Genomic DNA, 24499 nt, shown 5'->3' with positions numbered 1-24499 from the left:
TTTGCATTCTTTTTTTCTAAAGTTGTTTGCAGTCTCAAAAAAATTCTAATTAAACAGCAAAATGTTACAAAGCCAGTGGTGAAGCTGTGGCGTCGCTCTTCTTAGTTCTGTAAGGTCTGTACTTTGACAGCAACACAACACTGTGTTGATATTGAATATATTGATGCTGGGGAGTCCGGCAGTAGTAGACCAGTGGTATCTGGCAGAGATGTTTGCATCCTTTTTTAAACATTTGCATTGTAATGGCAAACAAGGGGTTTTGTGGTTTCAAGGGACTGTTATTAGACTAAGTCATAAGAGTAGTCTTTGTACGAAGGCTAATGAACTAAAGAAAGGAATAAGAAAATATGGACTTAAGCCACACTCAATATATAAGACTCACCCCTTGAGTTCATTTTCAGAGGGCTTGTTTTCTGGCTTACCATTTATTTTTAATCAATAAAAAGGAAATGGCAAATATTTAGTTTATATTTAGACATTCAAGAACTACCGCAAGAATAACAAGATAGCAAGCCCCATACTGGATTTCTTCAACTATATTTTTAATTTCTTAGTGCTTATGCGAATATATTTACTCCCACACTACATTGATTTCTGCTAGATTCTATGAAGTCACTCTTCTAAAAAGTGCATATAGAGTTTATATATGTACACACACATATCCTCTCTCTCTATGTGTGTGTGTATATATATAGGCTTACAATTAAGTTACACGTCAATCACTTCAAAATTCAGAGCATCAAAACACGTGTCTTACAGCCAGCTCTCAACACAGGCAAAAACCGAAGGATTGAGCCAGACCAAGCCAGGCCATAAATCCATCCCAGTGTCTCGCACAGCAGTGGCTGGTACAGAAACTCCTGGGAAAGCAACAGACTGGCAGAAGACCATCCCTACCCCAGAGTGCGCTTCACCCTGGTCTCTCGGAATTAGGCCCTTACCTCCCAGTGTCATCGAAGCAGACGTCCGTGTGGCCCTCGGTGTGGCCGTACCGCATCGGCTTCTGGGTGGATGGCATCTCCGCTCTCACCTGTTCCTTTACAGGGGAGAAACAAAATAAATTTTAGAAGAAAAAAGCTTCGTCAAGAGCCTCAGACGGCAGGGCAAGGTCAGAGCTGCTGGGACACCCACCCGCAGGGCTGGGGACGCGGGGCTCAGCCACCAGCCGTCCCCCGCTCGGCCTAAGCGGATTACAGCCCGGCAGATGTCGAAGGAGCCTGGCCGTGGAAGCGAACCGAGAAAGAAAAGGGGGGGAAAAATCGGGTTACCGGGGGTCGGAGGGGCGTGGGGTGCCGGGGGCCTGTCCCTCAAGCACCTCAGCGCCTGGGCCGGGCCGAGCCGAGCCAGGCGAGGCCGCCCGCCGGGCCCTGGACGGGTCTCCCCTCCCGCTCCCAACCCCGTCAGAGGCCGCGGCTCCCCCCGCGCCGGGCAAGGGACCCGCACCGCTCCGCCGGGGCGAGGGGGAGGCCGGGGACCGCGCCACCTTCCTTCCTTCCTTCCCGCCCGCTCACCGCGCCGGCCCCGCCGCCCGCTTCGAGCCTTCCCGCGCTGGGCCCCGCCGCCCAGCCCGCCCCGAGGGCCGGGCCTGTCCCGTCAGAGCCCGGGGCGGAGCTGCGCGCAGGCGGGGCTGGGCTTGGGGCCGGCCCCGGCCGGCCCGGAGAGCGGGGATGGCGGCGGCAGGCGCGGCCCGGGTCGCCTCACAGCGACTCCGCTCCGGCGGCTGAGGGGACCCAGCGCTTCAGCTCGGCTGCCGCCGCGCTCCCCGCCGCCGCCGCCTGCGGGAGCCCGCACACCGGCGGCCGCGGAGGTGCCGGAGACCTTCCTCTTCCTCCCCTTCCTCCTCCTCCTGCCGTCACCCCCGCGCCTCGCCCGCCGCGGGTCAAGGGCCGCCCTGCCCGGCTTGAGGGAGAGACTTTGGGCGGCAGAGCGGCTTCCCCGGGGAGGGCCGCTCCCTCCGGACGATCGTAAGTCGGGGTCGGGGAGGAGACGGGCCGGGGGGCGGCGGCTGAGGCGGCGTCAAGCCGGGGTTCTCGTCCCTCTCCCCGGGGCGGGCTCGGTCCTCGGTGGGTGCTCCCTTTTCCTGTGGAAAAACCGGCGGGGAGGCATGCCCCCTGCACGTATCTTAACGTATAGAGTGTGTCTGTATGTACTGTACATACTTAGGTATATCCATTTAATGGCAGTCCTCAAGAGGCACGGGAATGGCGAGGAAAGCCCAAATGAGGGGCAGCGCCCTTCACCCCGCTCAGCCAAAATCCCCCTCACGGCAAAGTGTAAGGGAGCGCTCTCGCCCGAGTAAAAAGGCTGCAGGATCAAACCCCTTTGGAGATCGTGATGGTAATTATGGAATTACTCCCTAATTATCGCCGTCCCGATGCGTGTGCTAGATAAGAGGTGACAGCGGTGGTAGTTGGGCAGGTAGCGGTTGCACTGCAAAAAATCGTTAAGCTTTCGTGTGCTGAATAATAGGAAGAAAGCGGCGTGGTTTATTTCTTGAAGGACAAAAAATGTTAGAGCTGGACGTACCTGAAATAAGGAGAAAAATACAGAGTTCTGTATTTTCCCTTTATGTAGCCTTAATTATCTGGCCCACTTTATTCCTGCTTCTAAGAAAAACTGCTTCCAGGCAAACCCCTTTTATCTCCAGTTTTGCTCTGCAGCGGAGTTATCGGTGGTTGGAGTGAGCAGAGTGATTTATTTATATTGGAAATGTGGTCGGGCTCTCTATAACTGTCACATTGTTGGTACTTTCATGAATGAGTAAGTGACAGGATTACAAAGCAGGCACGCTTCTTTAAAAAAAAAAAAAAAAAAAAGCCCAGATTTCATTATTAAACCTTGTGGAAGCTGTGTAGAGACATGTTTTCCATGGGTGTACCCTGACATATTTAAGTAAATCGTGATTTCTGGTGAGGATAATGTGTTCTAGCAAAACGATTTGAGCTGAACCGCTTATCAGATGAGTGGGAAGACCATGCTATTCTTACAGCAGTCTTACTGCAAGCTGCTGCCTGGGACAGAGACAAATGCATGCCAACTGTATTTATTTTTCTTTATTATTTTAATTTGCAGAAACTCTCGTACCAACTGCACCTAAAATATTTTACAATATAAAAGCCGTTTTAAGTTGAGTTCTATGTAACATATAAATTTATTGTGCTACCTGCTGGGATAACTCTTTGAACGGCATGGGAGAACCGGGGGGAAGGTTTTTCGAGGGGTGGGGGGATCCCAAGGTCACTTGGCCAAGGGACTGCAGGCCCTGTGGCTTTGTCACGTCCGAAGTGGCACGGCATCAAATGCAAAGTTATGCTTTAAATCCGGTCAGGAACTCAACCTGCTGCTGACTTGATTAATAGGTGTAAGTGGCTGTGAGCGGAGCAGCAGGGCGGGAGCCGGGAATCGCGCTGCTCTCCGATTCGGTTTCTGGGTGGAGCACCAAATGTTGGTCATGGACCATAAAGCTTTTACTGATTTAGTGCCACTGCGGTCTGCCAAGCGCTGCGTGCGTCTCTCCTTTAGCACATGAGCTGAGTTTCATTAAAGCAGTAGATACGAGCAGCCCTCACCTTTGGCACCTGCTTCCAGATCACTTCTACCTCCTGGGTGTGAATAAAATAGCCCCAGTGCTGGGGTTAGGTGGGCATGGCCACGTGCCCCCCTCCTCCTACAGTTCTGGGGGTATACAGACCCAGGACAAATCAAGGATATTTCCAAATTAGAAGCATTGTAGGTTATGATCGGTATCTTTAGATAGGCACTCTGTTTTGTGTGTGTGTGATTATTGCTTTAATTTGCTGGAAGGGCCTCTGGAGTCTAGCTTAGGTATTTTTGGACAGTATCATAAGTCAAGATAAACATAGTCAAAACTGAAGAAAAATAAGTTAAGACACAGGAATTAGGACTTAATGTTATCCTTAATAGGGTGGGCTTTTTTCCAAAATAAGTCAATAACAGCTCAACTTCAGTGGAAGGTCAGGTTTTAAAATGTGGTCTTGTGGCCAAAATCTAATTGGGCAAAATTAATGAAAACAGCATGTGACCGGTGAGATTTTTTTTAAAATAACTTTTATGTAAGTTGAAAGAAAAAAGAAAAGGTACTCCAGTTTTTTGCGGCTTGCTCTTTTCTCTCAGAATTTTATCAGCTCTAGAAGAATATCAACTTCTATAACAATTCCAAACCCGATTTGTTGTTTTTTGTGTGAGTCTCTTTTTCTTGTTTAATTAGAGGCATAATACAGCAACACTTTGGCTTTTGTGTACTTGGACAGAAACCTTTCCAAGTCCTTCCTTCACTAGAAGGGTTGTGCAGCATGGGAGCACCAAAGAGGTGGTGGGATCTCCATCCTCAGAGGTTTTCAAGACGTGACCAGACCATGCTGTGGCTCCCCTGAGCTCACGCTGGCAGCAGTCCTGCTGCGAGAGGGCGGGTGGGCTGGAGACCCCCCACCATCTGCTTCTTTGTCATACCGAAAGGGAAGCAGCTTGATGAAGAGGACTTGGAGGTACTGGGCTAGAGGCAAGGATCCAGCGGCTCAGGACGTAAATATCTAGTTAAAGCAATTCAGTATTTATCAAATAAATTAAAAAAGGTCTGTCTACGCTTACGGTTTTGATTCCCCTGCTGGAGTTATTGAGTACTTGCTGCTGATTTAATTAGACGTATGGTGAGGCTGTAACTGTCTTATCACAGTTGTTGATTGCAGCCTACCTCTAGCTAGGAGGTAATATTGTTACTGCCTCTAAATAGCTACTAGATACTGCTTTTAGTTTGGGCTTGAAGTTTTAATGTTGAGGCATCAGCGCTTGAAAGAAAAAGCATCTTGTGCAGCTGTCTGTGCCCCCCCACCCCCCCGCATCCTGGCGAGACATGCCTCTGAAGGAGGGAGCTGTGCACATTGTAAAAACAACAACAAAACCCACCCAGCTCTCCGCTTGTCCTCGGGGACTGTAAGCTGTGACAGTGTTCAATAACCTTGAACTACAAGCTGGATCCCGTGGCCCGAAGTGAACTCTGCCTATCCCTGCATGTTGCTTTATCTTTGCCGTTGCTTGAGCAGAAGAGTTTCAAGCATAAGGGTTTTGTCAGATCTGCCTGCTTCTGAGATGCCTAAGGTATCCCCACGCAGAAGAAGGCTTCTGTAAGCAGGAGACTAATTATATCTTCCAAAAGGGATCTCAGAACTGATGCGTGTGAGCTGCACAGTGCTGGACTCCTCCATTTAACCTTGCCCTGTAGGGAAAAGTACACTCTGTGTTCCCTCTCTTTTATCCTTGCCCTCCTCTCCTGTTGTTTCGGTGCGCTCCAGCCATTAATGGATGTACGATACCCGGCATTTCCCCTGGACGTTTGCAGCACAAGGAATAGCTGGTTTAGGTGGATAGCCTTAAGTAGTAATACAGCACGGAAAGCTGCCCTTTATGCCTTTTTCCTTCCGACACCCAAATTATTTTTGGTCCCCGTTTTATTGGTGGGACTGTGAATCACGGATTTGGAAGGGTATGAAGGTGTGACCCCTTACTGTAATGCCAAACGGTGGGATTTGGGCACCTAAATATGCTGTGGCTGATGCGTGTTTTAGAAGGCAGCTTGCCTGCGAGCACGCGGACATTCGTAACACATTTTGGAAACCGAGGTTTTGTCTCCCGAATCACAAGCTGACCATTGAACCATACTTTACTCTTCCTTCGCAAGGTCAAGTTCAAACCTGGCTTTAGGAGGATGACATCCGTTTTTCTTCATTTATTCCATGCTCTTTTCACAGGTCTAGTTTTATGTCTGATTAGCAATTACTGCTCTGATGTGGCAGAATTGGTGCCTTGGTTCCAGCAGCCTTTAAACCCCAGGGAAACGGCTCTCTGTGTTACTGGCTAATGGTGCATGTCTTACAGCATCACGTGCTATTTCTCCAGTTAGTTTCAGGGTTCAGGTACCACAAATGATTTGCGATAGAAGAAAGGTACAAAGTAGAAGGTGGCTTTACAGTTAAATACAACAGCAACCCAGAAATGACATAAAACACTGAGCTTATTTCAGTTGCAAGGCTGAAGTTAGGAGATAATGGGCCTTTTCAGCACTTCTGGATTTTGTATGTTTTGCAGTTTTTAATTAAAAGCCCATATTGTTATTCCTTATATGGGCTGGATGTGCAGAATGAGATAATTGAAGGTTTCAAAAGCAATTACAAACTGTCGTATCCTAATTTTTAAGTACTTGACTTTGCAACCTCAATGATATCTCTCGGTCCAATTAAAAATCCCATATATAGAGAGTTAACGTATTTTACCACAAAATGAATCTAGAATAACTTTTTGTCTTCAGTTACTTCAGATTATCACAAGGGTAAATGAGATTGCTTTTTTTCTCTTCTTTAATTGTGGAGAAAATTCAGTGCTCCACTCTAGTTGTTTCTGGATGAAAAATATCAATGTTACAAAAGCAATCAATGAATCTTGATCTACATAAAGATGTTTCAGGTCTCATACACAAATGTTGCCTTTCTCCTCTCTGCATTGCATCCTGCAATGTTTTCATTGTTTCATTGAAAAATGGTTTGCAAAATCCTGAGAGAGGAAGATGAAATCTTTATTTTAATCTTTGATTTGTAATTGCTGGAATATGGACCCTGTTCTGTGATCCCACTTGGTACAAGTGAGGTACTATTCATCTAGATTGCTCTAATGCCAGGGTTTTTTCAACATACTTGCAGTATTTTTCCTATCTTACCCTCATTCTACATTTCTGCATCTCCTCCCTTTCCCTCCCTTTTCCTTTCCCCCACAGCTCTCAGGTTTGTGGGTTGTAAATAAGGAATGCAATGTCAAAAATTCCTGGGTGAAAGTTACATCTGGGATTCATTTGGCCCACAGATTGCATGTAAGCCTTTTGGCACGGCAGTCTTATTCTTTTACTGAAAGCAGAGGCTAGTACTCAGCCTGCGCAGCCCCGGGGGACGGCAGAGAGGTTGTGTCATGCTGGCTAATCCTGATGATGAGAATGGATTGAATGGAGAGAGGAAGTGGATGCCCTTTTCTTTTCCTGCTTAGTATTTACCATGTCAATTAGTTTAAAAACAAAACAAAACAAACAAAAAACCCCACCAAAAAAACCCCCACAACAAAAAACCCACAGCCAAAAAAACCCAGTGCAATAGAGGAGCTGTACATCGTTTTGGTGCAAAAGCATCATGGTATGTGATGGGAAATATTTCTACATTCTCCCTGCCTCGGGAGAATATAGCATACATAACATATTGCTATCTATGTACCTTGAAAAAATTCTGCTCTACTTTCAACTGAGTAATCAAAAGAGGATTTTTTTTTTCTTTTTCAAAGCTCAACATTCAAAAGGGAACCTCTTATCTATTTGAGAATTCAGTACACTTTCAGAAACAAAAGAGAATGAAATCAGCAACCGTAGGTCTCAGAGCAACACTGATTTTAATAATGTAAACTTTCTTCTCTAATGAGTAATAAGCAGTTCCATCTTTCACAGCCTTTTAAAATTGCTTTTAGTAAGGGACTGGATTTGTTTTAATCCTTTTCAGTATGTAAAGCCCCAGATATTTCAATCCCTTAGGGGCTCAGTATTTTCTAGCTCTGTTTGAAAAGGCAGAGGAAAACAGCTTTCAGAAATTGACGGAATCTGTGACTGATATAATTTAAATTTTTTTTTATCCAGAAAGTGACCCAAAAGTGTCAGTTAAGAATAAGATCTCTGGCATCCCACCCTGTGGATTAGCAGCAAACAGGCGTATCATCTAGGTACAGTAGCTCTTTGTACTCTGACCTAGTTGTTTCTGTTCTGGCGTGTTCCTTCTTGAAAGGTTATTTGGAAGAGATGCAGAATTTGCTCAACAAACAGCTAAAGCAGTATCACCTGCCATGTGAAGTGCTTCGGTTTAAAATGGACCCTAGCACAATAGGATTGCCAACACCTAAAACTGTCTGCTGTGCTGCATAGTCAGAATGGATACTCAAAACATGTAAGATGGTTTATTCTGGAGGATGCTTTTCGCAAGGAAGTGTTAAGAGTGCCTTGTCTGGGATGAGACCGGTATTTCTGGAGTGTTCTAGTGAATTCAGCTTGATCATACTATTTTTATATGGTTAGCAATTAATTGTCGCTGTTGTCCTGTATATAGCTGCATTGGTCTTGTGTTGTGTGCATGCATAACTATTAACTTAGCTGTGTTTTCTTTTTCCTTAGCTATTTCCAGAAAGTGCCTCAAGGAATCTTCCTTATGTAGAAAAACCCTACAAGAAAGACAGTGTGGTTTCTGGCAACTTGTGAAGCTAAGCTGTCAAAATGGCGGAAAATAAGGACAGTAATATTAAAAACGCAGATGTGAGACCCAAAAGCAGCCGGAGCAGAAGTGCAGACAGAAAGGATGGTTACGTCTGGAGTGGAAAGAAGCTCTCCTGGTCAAAAAAGAGTGAGCATTGTTCTGATGCTGAAACAGCAAGTGCTGCAGGAAGATCAGGGACTAATTTAAGGAGCCAAGAGAGGAAGTATAGCTGTTCGTCTATCGAGCTGGATCTAGACCATTCATGCGGTCACAGGTTTTTAGGCCGCTCTCTCAAACAGAAGCTGCAAGATGCTGTGGGTCAGTGCTTTCCCATAAAGAATTGTAGCAGCCGGCACACCTCAGGACTGCCATCAAAAAGAAAAATTCATATCAGTGAGTTAATGCTAGATAAGTGTCCTTTCCCTCCACGCTCGGAGCTAGCTTTTCGGTGGCACTTGATCAAAAGACATACAGCCCCTATAAGCCCAAAAGCGGAGGACTGGATAATTGCTGACTTATCCCAGCATGAGGAAAGGGAGGATCAGCTGCGAGACGATGAGATTGCCAACGGGGGAACGGACTCTCCCTCCCAGTCCTGCGACTTCACTGACAGCGGTTCCTCTAGGGGTGATTCGAGGTCTGAGTTGGTTACAGGTAAGGTGGTAAGGAGCAGTAAAGATGAGAGCGATATGGACTCTGACGATGAAGTTATAACACTGTGCACAAGTTCTAGAAAAAGAAACAAGCCCAAATGGGAAACAGATGATGAGCTGCTACGGATGGAAACACCTCCGAAATACCATACGCAGATTGATTATGTCCACTGCCTAGTCCCAGACCTCCTCCAGATCAATAACAATCCCTGCTACTGGGGAGTCATGGATAAATATGCAGCTGAGGCGCTGCTAGAAGGAAAGCCAGAGGGAACATTTTTGTTACGAGATTCTGCCCAAGAAGACTATTTGTTTTCTGTGAGCTTCAGGCGCTACAGCCGTTCCCTCCACGCGCGGATAGAGCAGTGGAATCACAACTTCAGCTTTGATGCCCATGATCCTTGCGTCTTCCATTCTCCTGACATCACGGGACTCCTAGAGCACTACAAAGATCCAAGTTCCTGTATGTTCTTTGAACCACTTTTATCCACTCCGCTAAACAGGACTTTTCCTTTTTCTCTTCAACATATATGTAGAACGGTTATTTGTAACTGTACAACTTATGATGGTATTGACGCACTTCCCATTCCTCCATCGGTGAAGCTGTATCTGAAGGAATATCATTATAAGTCGAAAGTTAGAGTACTCAGGATTGATGTACCAGAGCAGCAAAGCTAGAAAATATTTTTATGAAAGAATGAAATTGTCTCTAAACAGACAGGTAGTGTGTTCAGTCTTTCTTCCTTCTAGGGTTCTTTTTTTAATAGCAATTTGATTTTTTTTTTTTTCTTTTTCTGCAGATTATTCACCACCCAAACTAGCCTCTGTCTAAGGCTTTTTTATCCAAATGTACTTTGAGTCTCCCAGCTCTCTTTTTTAGAAATTATATTCATTGTGGGCTTTTGGTACTGTTCCCAGACTAGAGTTTTATGGAGTTACAGGTAGACTTTCTGGTATTTCTATAGATGGATAGTATTTAGATCTAAAAACCCTAAAAAATCAGTTTTGAACTTGATCTGTCTTTTATATTGTATTTACATATGTTGCTGACATGTTTGAAATAATGCACTGTTAACTAAAGATTGACTCATCTGTATTTTCTGCATTTCTTTTAAAATGAGTGCTCTAGCCTCTGTGTGCGTGTATGTATGTCTGTTCAAATCTAATGTACTAAATTCATCAGTCTATTTCTAACATGACTATTCCTAGCAAAATGAAGTTTGAAAGAGGATATGATCTTTCTATAAATACATCAGGGGACTAAACACCCTGGAGGGGAAAAACAATTCAAGTTAAGGACAACACTCAGTACAGGAACAAACATGTATAAACTGGTCGTGAAAAGATTTTGGTTGGAAAAGAGGAGGGCTCGTCATTGTCAGAGCAGCGGTGTTCTGGAACAGCTTTTCATTTTGTATAATAGCAGTAAAAAGCAAACTGCTCATAAACTGGGATTTGATCAGTGTCTGGAAGGGATAATGATATAGTTACTTATGATAGATGGGACTTGGACTTGGTAACTCTATTTCTATGTTACTATTTCATTATATGAAATACCCAGTTTTCACTATGGGAGCTGCTGCTTCTGAAATGATAAGGCATAGAATGGAAAGGTGAGAAGGAAGATATTTCCTTAAAAATCTGCATATTAAACTATGTGATCTTGCATGGTTGATCCTGAGGTGATAATAACTTTCTTACTTTGGTAGTAGGAGGGTTATTTTTTAAATGAGTATAGTTAAAAAAAAGAAAAGTCTGCAGATTTTTCTTGCAATGTGAAGCATTTGCTCGAGTGGCCTCCTGCCAAATTCCATGTACGGGAAAACCACGCATGGATAATGCTCCTAAAAGCATTACTTACATTACATGGATAGGCAGATCTGCTGCTGAATTATTAGTGAAATCCCAATGAGGCTCAGTGGATCTGGGTTCAGGCAAAAAACTCCGTTGCTTTCCAGGCTGGCCTGGGGGCACAGCTCCAGGAGCTGCAGGAGTGACCTGCAGTGCTGTTGTCTTCACTTGTGTGTGCTTTATCTGCTCTCGCAAAACTGGCCCCAGAACTGCTCTGCCAAAAGTATGTGAGATGATGTAATTGTAACTACAACCACCGCACTGTTTCCTCTCCTTTGATCACAGGGAGCTTTTGTGTCTTCTTGAAATGCTTTTGAAACTGAGACCCCAAGCCTGCACAATTACAAATGTGTTTAATTTCATACATGCAAAATATCTTAGCAAAAATCGGCAATTACCTGTGTGCTTGAGGTTATGTTTGTGTGCAGGCTAGGAGCAGCAGAGGACAGTGCTGTAGAGTCTTGCTCCGAGACTGTAGACTAAGACTAAGCAATATTTCTATTTGAATCATTTAATTTCACCATGTACACAATCCTACAGATTTGCGGACATCAAATCCGTCCTGCAAGCTGGGTACTCAGGAGTTACCAAGGAAGCTTTGCCGTGCAACTCCACCGGGGATCTGCTAGCCTGCCCTTGCCCCCTGCCCGGAGCAGAGAAAACCCTTTCCACTAAACTGCTGTCACTGTGATGATGTAAACAGATTTCCAGGGACATCTGCTTAGAGACCAGACCGTTTGTTTTCACTGTGTTTTAAATAGGTTTTGAACCAAAGTCTCCAGGGAGAAAATGCTAACACATCAATCTATCACATCGCACATGGATGAATAAGCTACAGGACAAACTCTCAGCTGCTATAAATCAGCGTGGCTTTATTGATACACTTATAAGAGCTTATACCAGCTGAGATTCTCCCTCCTCCATATGCAAATGGTAATTGTATGACTGATGCCAGAAAAATTACACTTTTTTTGGTAATCTTTTCCTTGTGCTGCTTCCATTCAACTGACATTGCCTTTTGCATAAACTGTATTTTATCAAGGACAGCTTCATACTAGTAAATCTATTTTTCCCTCTTACCTATCATTGCCGTTTTCCAAATACAGAGTGAGCGAGCAGCAGGGATCATCTTTTCTCTGCTCTTTTACGCTGTGCCTGTCATGGTGGAAGGGTGGCCTGTGACTTGTGTGGCTGCAGTACGAAGTAATGGTATCTGGTTCAAAATCTGACTTCACAGGGCGACGTCAGAGATATTTGCGGTCTGCTTGATTAAAATTCTCTTTCAGAAACTCTTAATTAGGGCAAAAAGCTCATAATTTTAGATAGAGATTAGCATTATTATTATTATTTTTATTGCAAGACCACAAAAAGTAGATTTTGACCAGAAGTTGTACTTGCTTTGGAAGTTAGTGAAGGCCACTGTCTCTTTCAAAATCAGCAAAGATTTTGTCCCTTCAAGATGAAAGGCCACAAAAGAACCTTTTTTGGGGTATAGTTCCCCAACGCGCTGTGTTTTCAGTGTCATTCTCTATGCAGCCTACATTGTTTTGACATTTGTTGATGCATCACTTACCCCAAAAATGTCTTGAGCACTCCAATTTTAGGAGACCTATATAATGTAGCGGTTGGGGGAAGAAGGTGTGGCACATAAAAATAGTGCCTTTGGACTGTGGGACAGTTAATTGCATTTGTTTAGAGAAATTGTATGTAGAAAATATCGACAAATGGGTTTTTGTGGAAGTTCACCTTATTTTTTCTTGGTTTATTTGTCCAGATCATTCATACCTGTGTGACATTTGTACCTAACGACTGAGTTGTGCATACATGTGCAGTCTGTGAGAGAAAGATCCATTTCATCAAGTGTACATTTTTTTATGAAACTGTGGTAGGTTGACCCTGGCTGGAAGCCAGATGCACACCAAAGCCACTCCATCAGTCGCCTCCTTCAGCTGGACAGGGGAGAGAAAATACAACAAAAGGCTCATAAGTCGAGATAAGGACAGGGAGAGATCACTCACCAATTACCGTCACGGGCAAAACAGACTTGACTTGGGGAAAATTAATTTATTACCAATCAACCAGAGTAGGGTAACGAGAAATAAAACCAATTCTTAAAACACCTTCCTCCCACCCCTCCCTTCTTCCCAGGCACAGCTTCACTCCTGATTTTCTCTACCTTCTCCCCTCCAGCAGCGAAGGGGGACAGGAAATGGGGGTTGGGGTCAGTTCCTCACACGTTGTCTCTGCTGCTCCTTCCTCCTCAGGGGCAGGACTTCTCACTTTTCCCCTGCTCCAGCGTGGGGTCCCTCCCACGGGAGACATTCCTCCATGAACTGCTCCAATGTGGGTCCTTCCCACGGGCTGCAGTTCTTCACAAACTGCTCCAGCGTGGGTCCCTTCCACAGGCTGCAGTCCTTCAGGCACAGACTGCTCCAGCGTGGGTCCCCCACAGGGTCACAGGTCCTGCCAGAAAGCCTGCTCCAGCGTGGACTCCTCTCTCCACGGGTCCACAGGTCCTGCCAGGAGCCTGCTCCAGCGCGGGCTTCCCACGGGGTCACAGCCTCCTTCGGGCATCCCCCTGCTCCGGCGTGGGGTCCTCCACAGGCTGCAGGTGGAGATCTGCTCCACCGTGGACCTCCCTGGGCTGCAGGGGGACAGCCTGCCTCACCGTGGTCTTCCCCACGGGCTGCAGGGGAATCCCTGCTCCAGCGCCTGGAGCATCTCCTCCCCTCCTTCTGCACTGACCTGGGGGTCTGCACCAAGGGTTGTTGCTCTCACATGTTCTCACTCCTCTCTCCGGCTGCAGCTGCTGTTGCACAGCAACTTTTCCCCTTTCTTAAATCTGTTATCTGAGAGTCGCTACCACCATCGCTGGTGGGCTCAGCCTTGGCCGGCAGCGGGTCCGTCTTGGAGCCGGCTGGCATTGGCTCTGTCAGACATAAGGGAAGCTTCCAGCAGCTTCTCACAGAAGCCACCCCTGTAGCCCCCCCCGCTACCATAACCTTGCCATGCAAACTCAGTACAGAAACATGAGAACTCAAAATGTCTATTTTGCTTAAATCCATGTACCCTTTTTCCTCTTTTTTTTTTTTTAATAAGCCTTGTAGAAATTAACTGGTTTTACAATATGCCAAGAATTGTCATCCTGAAGTTTTCCTCCTGCTGCTGTCATTAACAGTCTTACCAGTGCTGCTCACTCCAATAATACTTTATAACACCTTGCATCTGAAGTACGATCCAAAGACAATCAAGTCTTGAAGTTCAATGTTGAAGCCCTCTAAAAAATTAGCCTCAGAAACAGGGTAAGAACTTCCATTTTCTAAGCTCAAGCTCTTGCAAGACAGAGATCTCAAGTTCTTCAGGCTGAAGATTAAATGTGGAACAAGGAAAGGTATGGAGGTGTGCAAAAAAACACGTGCTCAAGGCTACGCAGCAGGTCAGTGGCCAAGTGAGGACGTAATCCAGAGGTGACCCTGGCCACAGCCCCCCTGTTTTGGGGCACCTGGCCAGCTTTGCATCAGGAATTGTGTCGGCATGACGTGGTTTGTATTGTTTTGAAGGCGGTTCTGTAGAAGGACAGTAGAAACACAGCGTATTGAATCGGTGTGAACAGCTTCTGGTAAGAAAAAAGATCTGATTTGGATAAATTATTTTGATGTAAGGGGGCAAAAAAACGTCAGGCTTTTGATGCACGCTGGGCAAACAACATATACAAGCTATTTTTACAGGATGGTTTAAAAAAAATTAAATACTCTTTCCATTAATGATGTTCTCTGGAGTTTGCTTTTGCCTGAAGTGACTTTTTGCAGCTGTGTAGCAATGTCAGTTGTTGGCCCAGTGCCGTCAGGACAGAGGAACTTCAGCTCCCACCAGAATCATTGATGGATTTGGGGTAGTTTGTGTGTCCAGTAATTGGGAGTACACATTTCTTCTCAATTTTCCTATTCTCAGCACTGGTCTTGATGAAATCCAGGGCACATTTGGAACAGGATATGTCTACCTGTAGTAGCATATCCAATTTAAAAAAAAAAAAAAACAAGTGATCGTAATTTAAATGCTTTCCTTTTAAAGATGCTGGTGTGTTTCCAATATAAAGAAGAAATCCTTGTATGATGCAGTCATACATGGCCTTACTGTAAAATTGACATGCTCTTAAATAATTAAAAAGGGGGATACTTTAATTTTGAAAAAGGATGCTGGAGGAAGGAGGTTAAAGGAAGCTTTTAGTCAGCTCTAAGGTTGGATTTATTGATCTAGTGATCAATCCCTTTCTCTTTCCTGAATTTAAAGCTAATGGGAGACTGTGGTCAGAGATGAGTGGCTTTTAGTTAAGGTTTTTGACTCTTATAAATAATACAACAAATGTCCTAGTAAGTAATAAGAAATAAGATACTCGCTCATTCTTTTTAAATAGAACAAATGTGGCAAACAAGACTCAGCTGTAATTTTTGAAGTCATTTATTAGACAAATTGCTCTTCTCTACTTCTTTTACAAGAGAGACATAAACCATTATATTATTTATTCATGAATCATAGCCATTAAGATGATAAATCAAATTATCAGCTTCCTGTCTCTCTTCAGTTTTAATCATTTTTTATAGTTCATGCAATATAAAGACAGCTTCCTTCCTATGAAACAAGAGACCTTCAGAGACCTTTTTATTGTAAACGTACATTTCCTTCCCATTTTTAAGTATATCCTAGTGATTTTCTCTGTCAATTTTACCTGCAATAAAAATCCAATAAGGAACTTGTACATTGATTCAATATAGCAAAGTTAGCTATGAAGTAAGTGATTTTGGTTAACCTCTGAAATAACGCAGTACTGGAAAATGACGTTAAAGGATTTTTTTCTGCAACCCCTAAATGTACATGGTAGTATCGTACATTTAATAGAGAGAAATATTTAATAGAGAGAAATCTTGACACAAGCTCACATACTGATGATTAGACCTTTCTCCAAAGGTTTAATATGAGCTGTGCAGTAGTATCACTTTTTTTAATACATTTAAGATTACTACTTCTGCTAGATTCACACAGCCAGTATATCTTTGCCTCTTCCCATAGGGTGGGAGAGCTAAGGTCACTCTGTACGAGCCGAGAAGGTTTCACGCATCCTTTCTTTGCTTGCTTTCCGTCTGCGTCTGTCTGGTTCAGCATCTAAAACAGTTGTAGGACGAGCCGCACTGTGACGTGGTGGTGTGGGTGGACAGCTTGTCCATTCAGAAAGAAATGCACATTGATTTCCATTCCAAACAGCGGCAGCTAACTGGTTTTAAACTTGATCGTCCTTGTTAAATACTACTCTCAGGAAGCACTGATGAGGTCAGAGTTACCAAGGATGGAAGAAGACCCTCTGTCTGCATCATTAGAAATACTCATCTGTGCTACAGTGTAAAAATCAATATTTGTTTACTCAACTCTATGAATAATAGAGTTTTGAACGTAAATATATAATTTATGCATCTAAAATCTATAGCATGGGGCTGACGTGAGTTGCAATAACTTCCCTCTTTCCTACATCCATTTTAAAAATCCCTGGGGTGTCAGAGTGATGCGTTATCTGTCCAAAATGCGTCCTCAGCCCAGCCTCCCTACAGGCAGGTCATTACGAACACCTTCCTGCGGGGATCCTTGCAGGGTTAGAAAAGACTGCCAAGTGCCCCAAGGATGTCCTCGCGTGGCTACTCCAGTTATTTTATTGCTGGGGAGAATCCCTTGAACGGTGTGTGTTCGGGACCAGTCAGTGGGATGTCTGGATCAGACAGCATAGCTCCCGGTGGTGGCCACAGCATAATTAAAAGTCATAGCAGGCTCATTAGCCCATTAAAGGATGTCTGGCCACTGTAGAGGGCCAAACCCAGCATCCCTCTGCTAAAGCTGGCCCTTGTGAATACGGATCCCTCTTCCCCCCACCAGTGCAGAGATACGAGGACGACTGTCTTGCGAGATACGAGGACAAGAGCCTTGCAGGGCAGCTGCCACGGAGGCAGCGCATCTCCACATTCCCACCACGGTGGTGATGCCTTTTTGCAAAGGCCATGCCCTGTAAAGTCCAAAAATGTTTGTCTCCCTGTCTTCCTCGTTGCGCTTGTGGCTCTTGCGTATCAAAATGATGCAGCGGGAAAAACACTGAGCTCATGTTACGTACTGTAATCCACCAGCACAAAGCCATTGCTGGAAAGTACCAACTTAAGAAAGATTCGAATCCAGCTTTGAGGTAGGAGGCCCTGTTGGCTATATGGGAGCTCTTCCATCTTATTTTCCTTATTTTTCTTTTTAATTCTTTGGGGGAAAAAAAAAACCAAACTTAGTTATTTCTTAAGTCTCATACTCAGCCACTAGCTAAGAGCGTCTCTGAGTTTGTCTCAGCTGTGCAGGTTCATTGCCAGACTTATTTTTTTTTATGCGCATCAGTTGGAATAGACTACAGTCCATTGCTTGTGCTAACATGGGATTTTTGTTTAAGGAGAAGGCTGGGTTCGTCCTTCGTAGCAGCTACGTGATTGTATTTCTAGGTCAGGTCTTTATGTGTAGTCACATGAAGTTTCAATTTGGACAAAACACCCAGTAAGGGTCTTGATGCTTGATGCTGTTATGATTAGAAAGTTGTCTAATCAAATTTTGTTTCCAATTAAAAAAATTGGATTAGCTCTCAGACTGAGACCTTCACTGTTATTTTTAGTCTACAACTAATGAACCCCTGAAAATAGAGTGTATAATGAAAATACGGTGATTGGTTCTGCTGGGGTGGTTGGGAAAATACATTAGCAGATCAGAAAGGGTAATAAATCTTCCGTCACAACCTTCCTCATTAAACTAGATAATTTGAAATTGCCTCTAGTGTATTAAACAGTTCATTATTTTGTAGGGGAGCAACACACAAGACAAAAGAGTAGTGTTCTTTTAATTGATATCCAAAGCCTGAAAAAAAAAGATCAAGCAAATTTAGTCAAGAAAAATCAATCTGAGCACTGGCTGTGTTGCTGCACAACTTGTTCGGAGCCATCTGAAACATCATGTCCTCCAACCTAGGGGAAGGAGGAAAGGTCTCTAGAAAATACTGGGGGAGAGAGGGCAGGGGGAAGGGAACAGCTCTACTAAATCTGACATACTGTTTTTCTCCATCAGCACAGTTGCAAAATTAGATGATTTCAGGCTTGTGGATATTTTTCTCATGATTTTAATGCACTAGAAATGAACAGCCCCCAAGACTTAATTTCTTTAGTTTATCAGCACCTTAGTGTTATTCCAGAGGCATCTAATGTTTCAAACAGGCAAAGGGTGCCGTCAGCCCGAGGGAAGGGTGTCTGCAGGAGCATGAAGGATAACCGGAGTGGGAAAGTGCAGCAAGAAAGGGGAATTTGGGGTGACAGCTGAACCGAGGAAGGAAGCCAGTGCCAGGGTGCAACAGAGACTTTTCTGTGTGTGGCTGGCTATGACCTCTCGTCAGCAGGAATGGGAAATCTCCACCCTGGTGTTTTTGGCAAGGAATATCTCTGTGCGATCTTCAGCCTCCTCAGAAATTCCTCATTTTTCAGGACATCTTTGACCTGGCAAGCTGGAAGCTGAGGGCAAGCTGAAGGCTTTTCTTGTCCGTCTCTTTAGAGCAAAACCACTGGCATTAGACTAGAAGATGGCTGAGATCTCGCTGCCGCCAAGGTAACACAGGGTTGGCGAGGGGGACATCCTGCCATTTTTATACTCCTGTCATTTTTATACTCTCCGAGCCAAATTGTATCTTGGTGTGATGCTGCTGGCTCTGGTATCCTTCCTTGTACACAAGGAAACTTGGTCCCGTGCCCAAAGAGAGGGCAAATGTGAAGGGGAACTAGGAGAACATTTTATTAGGGAAGATATATTCAAAGGTGGCACTGCGTAGGAGGGTGCAAATTTGAGTACGCTAGGCAGATGAGGCACTTCCCTTTGTCTCTTTTACGTTGATTCACTAAGAACACACACATTTATTAAGATAAGCCAAAAAAAAAAAAAAAGTTCCCTGTTTGAGCAGATGCCTCTTCCCGAGTCCTCCTCTCCTCCAAGTGAGACAAAAAAAAAATCAGCTCTCACCCCTTCCAAGCCAGCCTTTCTCATGCATGAGCAATGCTTGGTTTCTGCTAGATATTCCCTCCTGACAGGATCTTCTGCTACCACAGGTACGATCTGTTGGTACAAATTACCTGAGTGGGAGGCAGATTCTTGGCTAGACAAAAGACTAGCCAAGGAATAAAAGGATCCTTTCTTTCCCATGAGCCAGGGGGACGCACTGAATACTTTGAGATTGCGCTTCATTTAATAGCAAAAGCGCAAGTAAATAATCCCTTGCTTTATCTGATGCCCTCCTTTATTGTGCTTGCAGGCAGACAGGATTATTGAGGAGAAAGGGATGGGGGAGGTTGGAGAAGACCTAAAGGGAAGGAAGGGGGAGGCAGGGAAACTGGGGAACCGGAGTTGCCTCTTTCCAAGGGCTTCCCAAGCCAAGCGTTGTGCCCCTGCTCTTTGATCTCCTGTCCTTCTTCCCCCCAGATTGTACTCTTAACTGCTTTGACACCCACACACTGTAATCAAATAGCACTCCCGAAAGCACATTTTGGAACCTGTTTGTCAAATGTTTGGCCATGTTAGGGTAGAAATTATTCCAGATAAATTCATTCAATGCTTTATGAGCTAAAAATGGCACATTTGTTATCACACAAATAACATATGGCATTAGCAAATGAAATTTAATGTTGTAGCAGCTGAAATCACAAGTGTAGCTTGTCCACCTTAACCTGAAATGCACAGTGGTAGGAAGTAAAGCAAAAAGATGTACACCTCCCACCATCTCGTGTTGGCTGGAGTACTGTTGCGAGCATCCAAAATTCTTTCTTTCGATGCCTCTGCCAGCTTTGGCTTTGTCGTATTTGTACTCTAATATAAGACTTTTACACTGACTTATCTAGTTTTATATAAAAGCAGAACACGTGAATGGCCATGCCAGGCTGGGCCAAAAGTCCATCTGGCCACATGCCCCATCCCCAACAGTGGCCACAAGTGAAGGCTCAAGAAAGAGTAGCTCAGACAGTGGCCGGCTCAGTTCAGCAATGTGTGCTTTACTTGTCTCAAAATCAAAATAAGCATTACTATATTAAGTTATTTTGAATGAGGAGCTAAACGGCTGTACGCTGGTGCTTTTACAGTCTAAATCTGATAGTGTGTCTTAATTTCTAACAGTAGGGAGATTCATTGCAAACAACTGACTGCAAATCAGTGAATGAATGAGAGTAGATCTCCACAAAAGTATTCTTAATTCATTTGCCAATTACAGTTCATTTTTAATTATGAAAATACATTTTAGCAGGCATGTAATATATACTTTGTCTAAAAGAAAAGTAATTTCTAGCAGTATCAGACCTAACTACAGTGCTGGCTATTAAATCTTTGCTGAGAGGAAAGGAAAGAGTCCATTCATTTTTTACTGCACTTCAGCATAGTCGTTTTGGAGCCTGATCCTGCAATCCTTGCTACCTACTTGTTCCTTAGGAACAATTTGTGTGATTAGGAGCTATTCATAAGTTTAAATAACATCATGCTTGTTGGTTTTACCCCTTGTTACTTCGCTAAACCGGTGGTTCAAATAGTGGAGCTGGGGGAAGGCCTCCTGTTTGGGGAGTTGGTTCTTTCTGCTATTTTGGCAGCATATCTTTTTGTTTTCCCAGAACGTGTTTAGCTAAAGTAGTGCAGAGGAAGGAGTGTGACACGGTCCAGAACAAGACTGGTTTTCTCAGGTCACCAACCGGCCTGGACCCTGTGACGCTGGGCTGAAATATTACCAAGGAAGTGTTATTCATGTTCGTTATTTGTATTGCAACAGTAGCTCGATACTGCTAACCTCAAAACTAAAACAAGGAGATGCTCCATGTCCCAGAGAATTTCAGTCTAAGCATAGAATGGGAAATACTATATGAATATAGAAGTGGTGGGAGTGGGCTCTGCAGCAGTGGTATTAACCAAGTCCGGGGCAGCAGTCCTGGGATGGGGAATCAAAGGACGGGAATTTCATGGAGGAGGAGGAGGAGGAGGAGGAGGAGGAGCTTCTGTCCCAGGGGGACACGACCTGGGAAAGCAGGCAGCGGCAGCAGGGAGCGGAGTTTGCTGGAGGCAGTTTTTAAATGCCCATTCTGCTAAACTGCCTCCAGCACAGCCCTGGGGAGCACGAAATAACAAGGCAATTATGTCCTCAGCTCCCTGTGATATTGTTAGAGAGGAGCCCAGCATGTTTTGCAATGTACTTTATCACAATAGTCGGTTCCTTTTCTTTCTAAATGGCTGTATTTCTGCTAATTAATTAGGATGCATTCACCCCTGGGCGGAGGGGGGGAAAGAGTTTACAGTGGGGATTTGAAATCTGTTTCTTCAGACAATATTACAAACATTTACAGGGAGGAGCAGCGCTTGCCCCCGGGCAGGGAGAACTGAGATAAGGTAAAATGCTCGCTCATACACCCTGGAGCTATAAGACTCTGGTCTGGCAGGGAGAAGAGCAGCCTGGCTGCTGGGAAGCCTCAGAATGAAGTTTGGATGTAGGACTTCCATGAAAAAAATCCAGTGCTGGATTAACGGGGTTTTTTTGCCTTGCTTCAGTGGGATCTCCCCAGGGTAAACCTGCACAAAGACAAACCTGTCACCCAAACCCAGCTGGACTGAGACTTTCTCATCTCAAACCTCATACAAAAAGCACCGAAATAAATGAGGAAGCTTTGAAATGAACGTTGGAGCAGGCTCATTCCAAACCTTCCGTTATCTCACTTCCAATTTATCACTGAAATGACTGTAATTCTCCCCAGGGAGACTTTCTAGTATTTAAACAGCTACTACCCTGCATAATTTCTTCCTGTTTTCATAAGAGAGAAGAGGAACTGAGAACATTATGCTAAATGCCTCAAGAGTCCAAAGAATAGAGATTTTCACGGAATTTTCTGAATTTATTATCATTGCTAGGGCTGTGGCTGGAAACACCCCAAGGTTAAAAAGTTCAAATGTTTGTTTTCTTTTCTTTTTTTAATGACTCTTGCTTGAAATGATCTTGACTTCAGTTAATTCCAGCTACATTTGCACTTTAAAGGAGCTCTGTCAGACAGATATTAAAAATATTTAAGTCTCATTTATTTATAGGAATCCTTCATACTTGGGTGACTATTGACTTGACAAATCCATTTGACCTAAAATACGACTAAGAAGTGTATTTGCGGTATGTTTATTAGTTGAGAAGAAGTCTTTCCTGGGCTAATCTGTTTTCCGGCTGTACTCTTCCAGCAGGCTGATGGAAAAATAAGACCCAAAGAAGGAAGCGGATTTTTAACAGTGGTCATGAAAACTACTTTATTCTCAGGGCATTTTTGCATGGCATTAGCAACTAAAAGGCACCACTTCAGCACGGCACTTAAGCTATTTGCTGAATCAGGGCCTGAAAGCTGAAGAGAAGGAGGAGGAATGACATGGGTGTTATTTCCACAGATTTTCTCAGGGCATCAAATGACTATTAGCTGATGTGACAAGATTTTACTGTATTAAAGTTGCAGTGGATGAAATTCGTGCTTTTTTGATGGGGTAGCCTGAGACTGACAAGGCAATTGCAGCCATCAAGTCCCTGCCTGGAGCAGGGAGCATAAAGGTAAGATACAAAACCTTAGTCCTGGAATGGAGTAAATTCCCTCAGCTGCACCAGGTACCTGGTAAATGTCCATCCCAGTTCAGCATAGAAATGTTGGGAGAAAATACCCCCACTCTGACAGATTCCTAAAACCACTGAAATTTACAAGTGAGCATCGACTTGGTCTTCATCTGGAGGATTTTGGGTCAGACGGTCAGCTTCTGTTCAGCTGCTATGAACCTCCCGGATGTGTAGGTAAAACAAGAGTCCCCTGGAGCCAGGCTCTCCACCAAACCTCATACAAGCAGAAAAGGCAGCTTGGCCCATGCTGCCACGCACCCCTGGATGTAATGCTTTCCACACAGTGTTTTATACTGAATACTCATGTCAATAATTCATCACACGCCCTTCAGTAGCACCTTTGTCATATCAGTGACTTACAGATCCTTCACGAGCTCAAATGATCCTTCTGTGCATCATTCCCTGAATTACTACAAGCCATTTGACTGTAAATGTGTTCTTTGGCACCAATCAGTGGATCATTGACCTTAGCAGTATGGCTACACCATCAATATACATCTGTAGTAGAGACACTAGCAACTTGGTATTGAACAATTAATTTCACATATAGAAGTGCAGTCAGTGGCTGGGCAAAACTGGAGATCTGGGAGGGTTTGCAGAGGAAGTGTGGCGTGCCAGGCAGAGAGCAGAAGTGCATGAGCACAGAAGCATCTCTTGATGAACAAACTGATCCCAACTGCTTTGCACAGAAAGATCAAATGAGGCATAAAGACAGGGCCACAAACGGCATCGTAGGGAAGCAATGAAAAACTCAAGGGATTGAGATTTAGCAATCCGGGGCACATTCTTCCTGCTGGGAGCTACTCACGCAATCACGGAGATAACCAGCAGGCACCCCATGGCACGAACGATACCTTCACACAGTGCTGGCGTTGCCTTCAGTGGGTCTCCAGCTGCTGCTGGTGCGGATGGAACCCCAGGCTGCCGAGTGCCAGGGGCTCGGAGGCTTTGGGGGGTGGCGGGATCATTGCACATTCCTTGTCTTTGTCCTTTTCCTAAGGATCTGGCATTGCCCACAGTCACGCGGGACTCGAGGCCAGCTGGACCTTTGGTTTGTCCCACTGTGACTGTTCTTAAGTTTCTCCACCAGGGATGTGTGTGTGTGTGCCTGCAAGTTTCTATCTGTCAGAGAGTCTGGACTACAGGAAAAATCAACTCTGCCCTCATTGCCAGGCCAAAGTCTCCACAAGCCAGCTACTCCTCACCTCCTTTTCCCTCTCCAAAAAAAGAGCTTCATTTCCAATTGCAAAATAAAAGCAAAATAAAGTAAGGGGGCCTTTTATTTGCTTTTTGAGCTTTTGAAAAAAGAAATTTTCCAGTTTGTCTCCACAGCAGCGGGCACTTGAAAACATGATCCTTCAGAAAATGAAGGGCCATAATTTCATATTATCATCTGCCTGTCAGAGCCGTGGCTGTAAGCCAAACAGCAAATGTCACAAAACTCATTGAGAGGCTGCGAGGATTGCAACACCACACCAGGAACCATGGTTTGGGATGGGGCATGCGGAGGAAGGGGGAAGGGGAGGACAGAAAAGGGACTGACAAAGGTTTGCATCCCTCAGGGGAACCCTGGTTCTCTCTTTGGGGATGGGGAGGAGGTGTGCGCCTCTCTGAGAGGACAGATGATGAGGTGGGTTTCACTGGTGTCACACAGAGAGGAATTTTGTACTTCTTATTCACAAAAGACCAAGAAAAAGTGAAGAGAGCTCTGTCTTCTGCTGCCAGATATAATCACTAGCTCCAAAATCTGAAAAGAAACTCGCGCAGTAACTTGACACATGATCAAGGCTTTACATATCCATCACTGTGGAAAGAAAATGTACCCAAAAAATTCACTCCTTGTCACAGAAAATGCTTGTGTTAGTACCTAAGTGACTGTCGAAGTGTCTTTAATGACAGTTCACCTGCTCATAATTTCACAACAAGCAGACAGCAATGCTTCCTTTCCAGTTCAATCCAGTTTCTCTCATCTCCTCAATAGGGTGCATTTGCCA

The 24499-nt window shown here is 44.5% G+C and overlaps 2 protein-coding genes across 5 annotated transcripts in view; one reads left to right on the top strand and one right to left on the bottom strand.

Annotated features, from left to right (window-relative positions):
• Positions 1-1576, bottom strand: part of WDHD1 (WD repeat and HMG-box DNA binding protein 1) — a 30537-nt gene extending 28961 nt beyond the window's left edge. Inside the window, exons 1-2 of one of the 4 annotated variants that reach the window (XM_052783584.1) lie at positions 1512-1576; positions 942-1036 (exon numbers count right to left, since the gene is read on the bottom strand). In XM_052783584.1, coding sequence (XP_052639544.1) covers positions 942-1018 — 77 coding nt within the window. In that variant the 5' untranslated portion in view covers positions 1019-1036; positions 1512-1576. Of the gene's footprint in view, positions 1-712; positions 850-941; positions 1037-1131; positions 1415-1443; positions 1473-1511 lie in introns of those variants that run through there. The other 3 variants (XM_052783585.1, XM_052783583.1, XM_052783586.1) reach the window with 3 other exon arrangements.
• A 95-nt stretch (positions 1577-1671) lies between these two features.
• Positions 1672-10037, top strand: SOCS4 (suppressor of cytokine signaling 4). Its single transcript, XM_052783587.1, has 2 exons — positions 1672-1964; positions 8210-10037. The coding sequence occupies exon 2, from the start codon at positions 8309-8311 to the stop codon at positions 9617-9619; it is 1311 nt and encodes a 436-aa protein (XP_052639547.1). The 5' UTR covers positions 1672-1964; positions 8210-8308; the 3' UTR covers positions 9620-10037.
• Positions 10038-24499: the final 14462 nt, after the last annotated feature.

This window comes from Harpia harpyja, chromosome 3 (assembly GCF_026419915.1).
Source record: "Harpia harpyja isolate bHarHar1 chromosome 3, bHarHar1 primary haplotype, whole genome shotgun sequence".
Classification (NCBI taxonomy): domain Eukaryota; kingdom Metazoa; phylum Chordata; class Aves; order Accipitriformes; family Accipitridae; genus Harpia; species Harpia harpyja.
The sequence above is the reverse complement of the archived record's forward strand: the minus strand, read 5'-3'. Positions and strand labels throughout refer to the sequence as shown.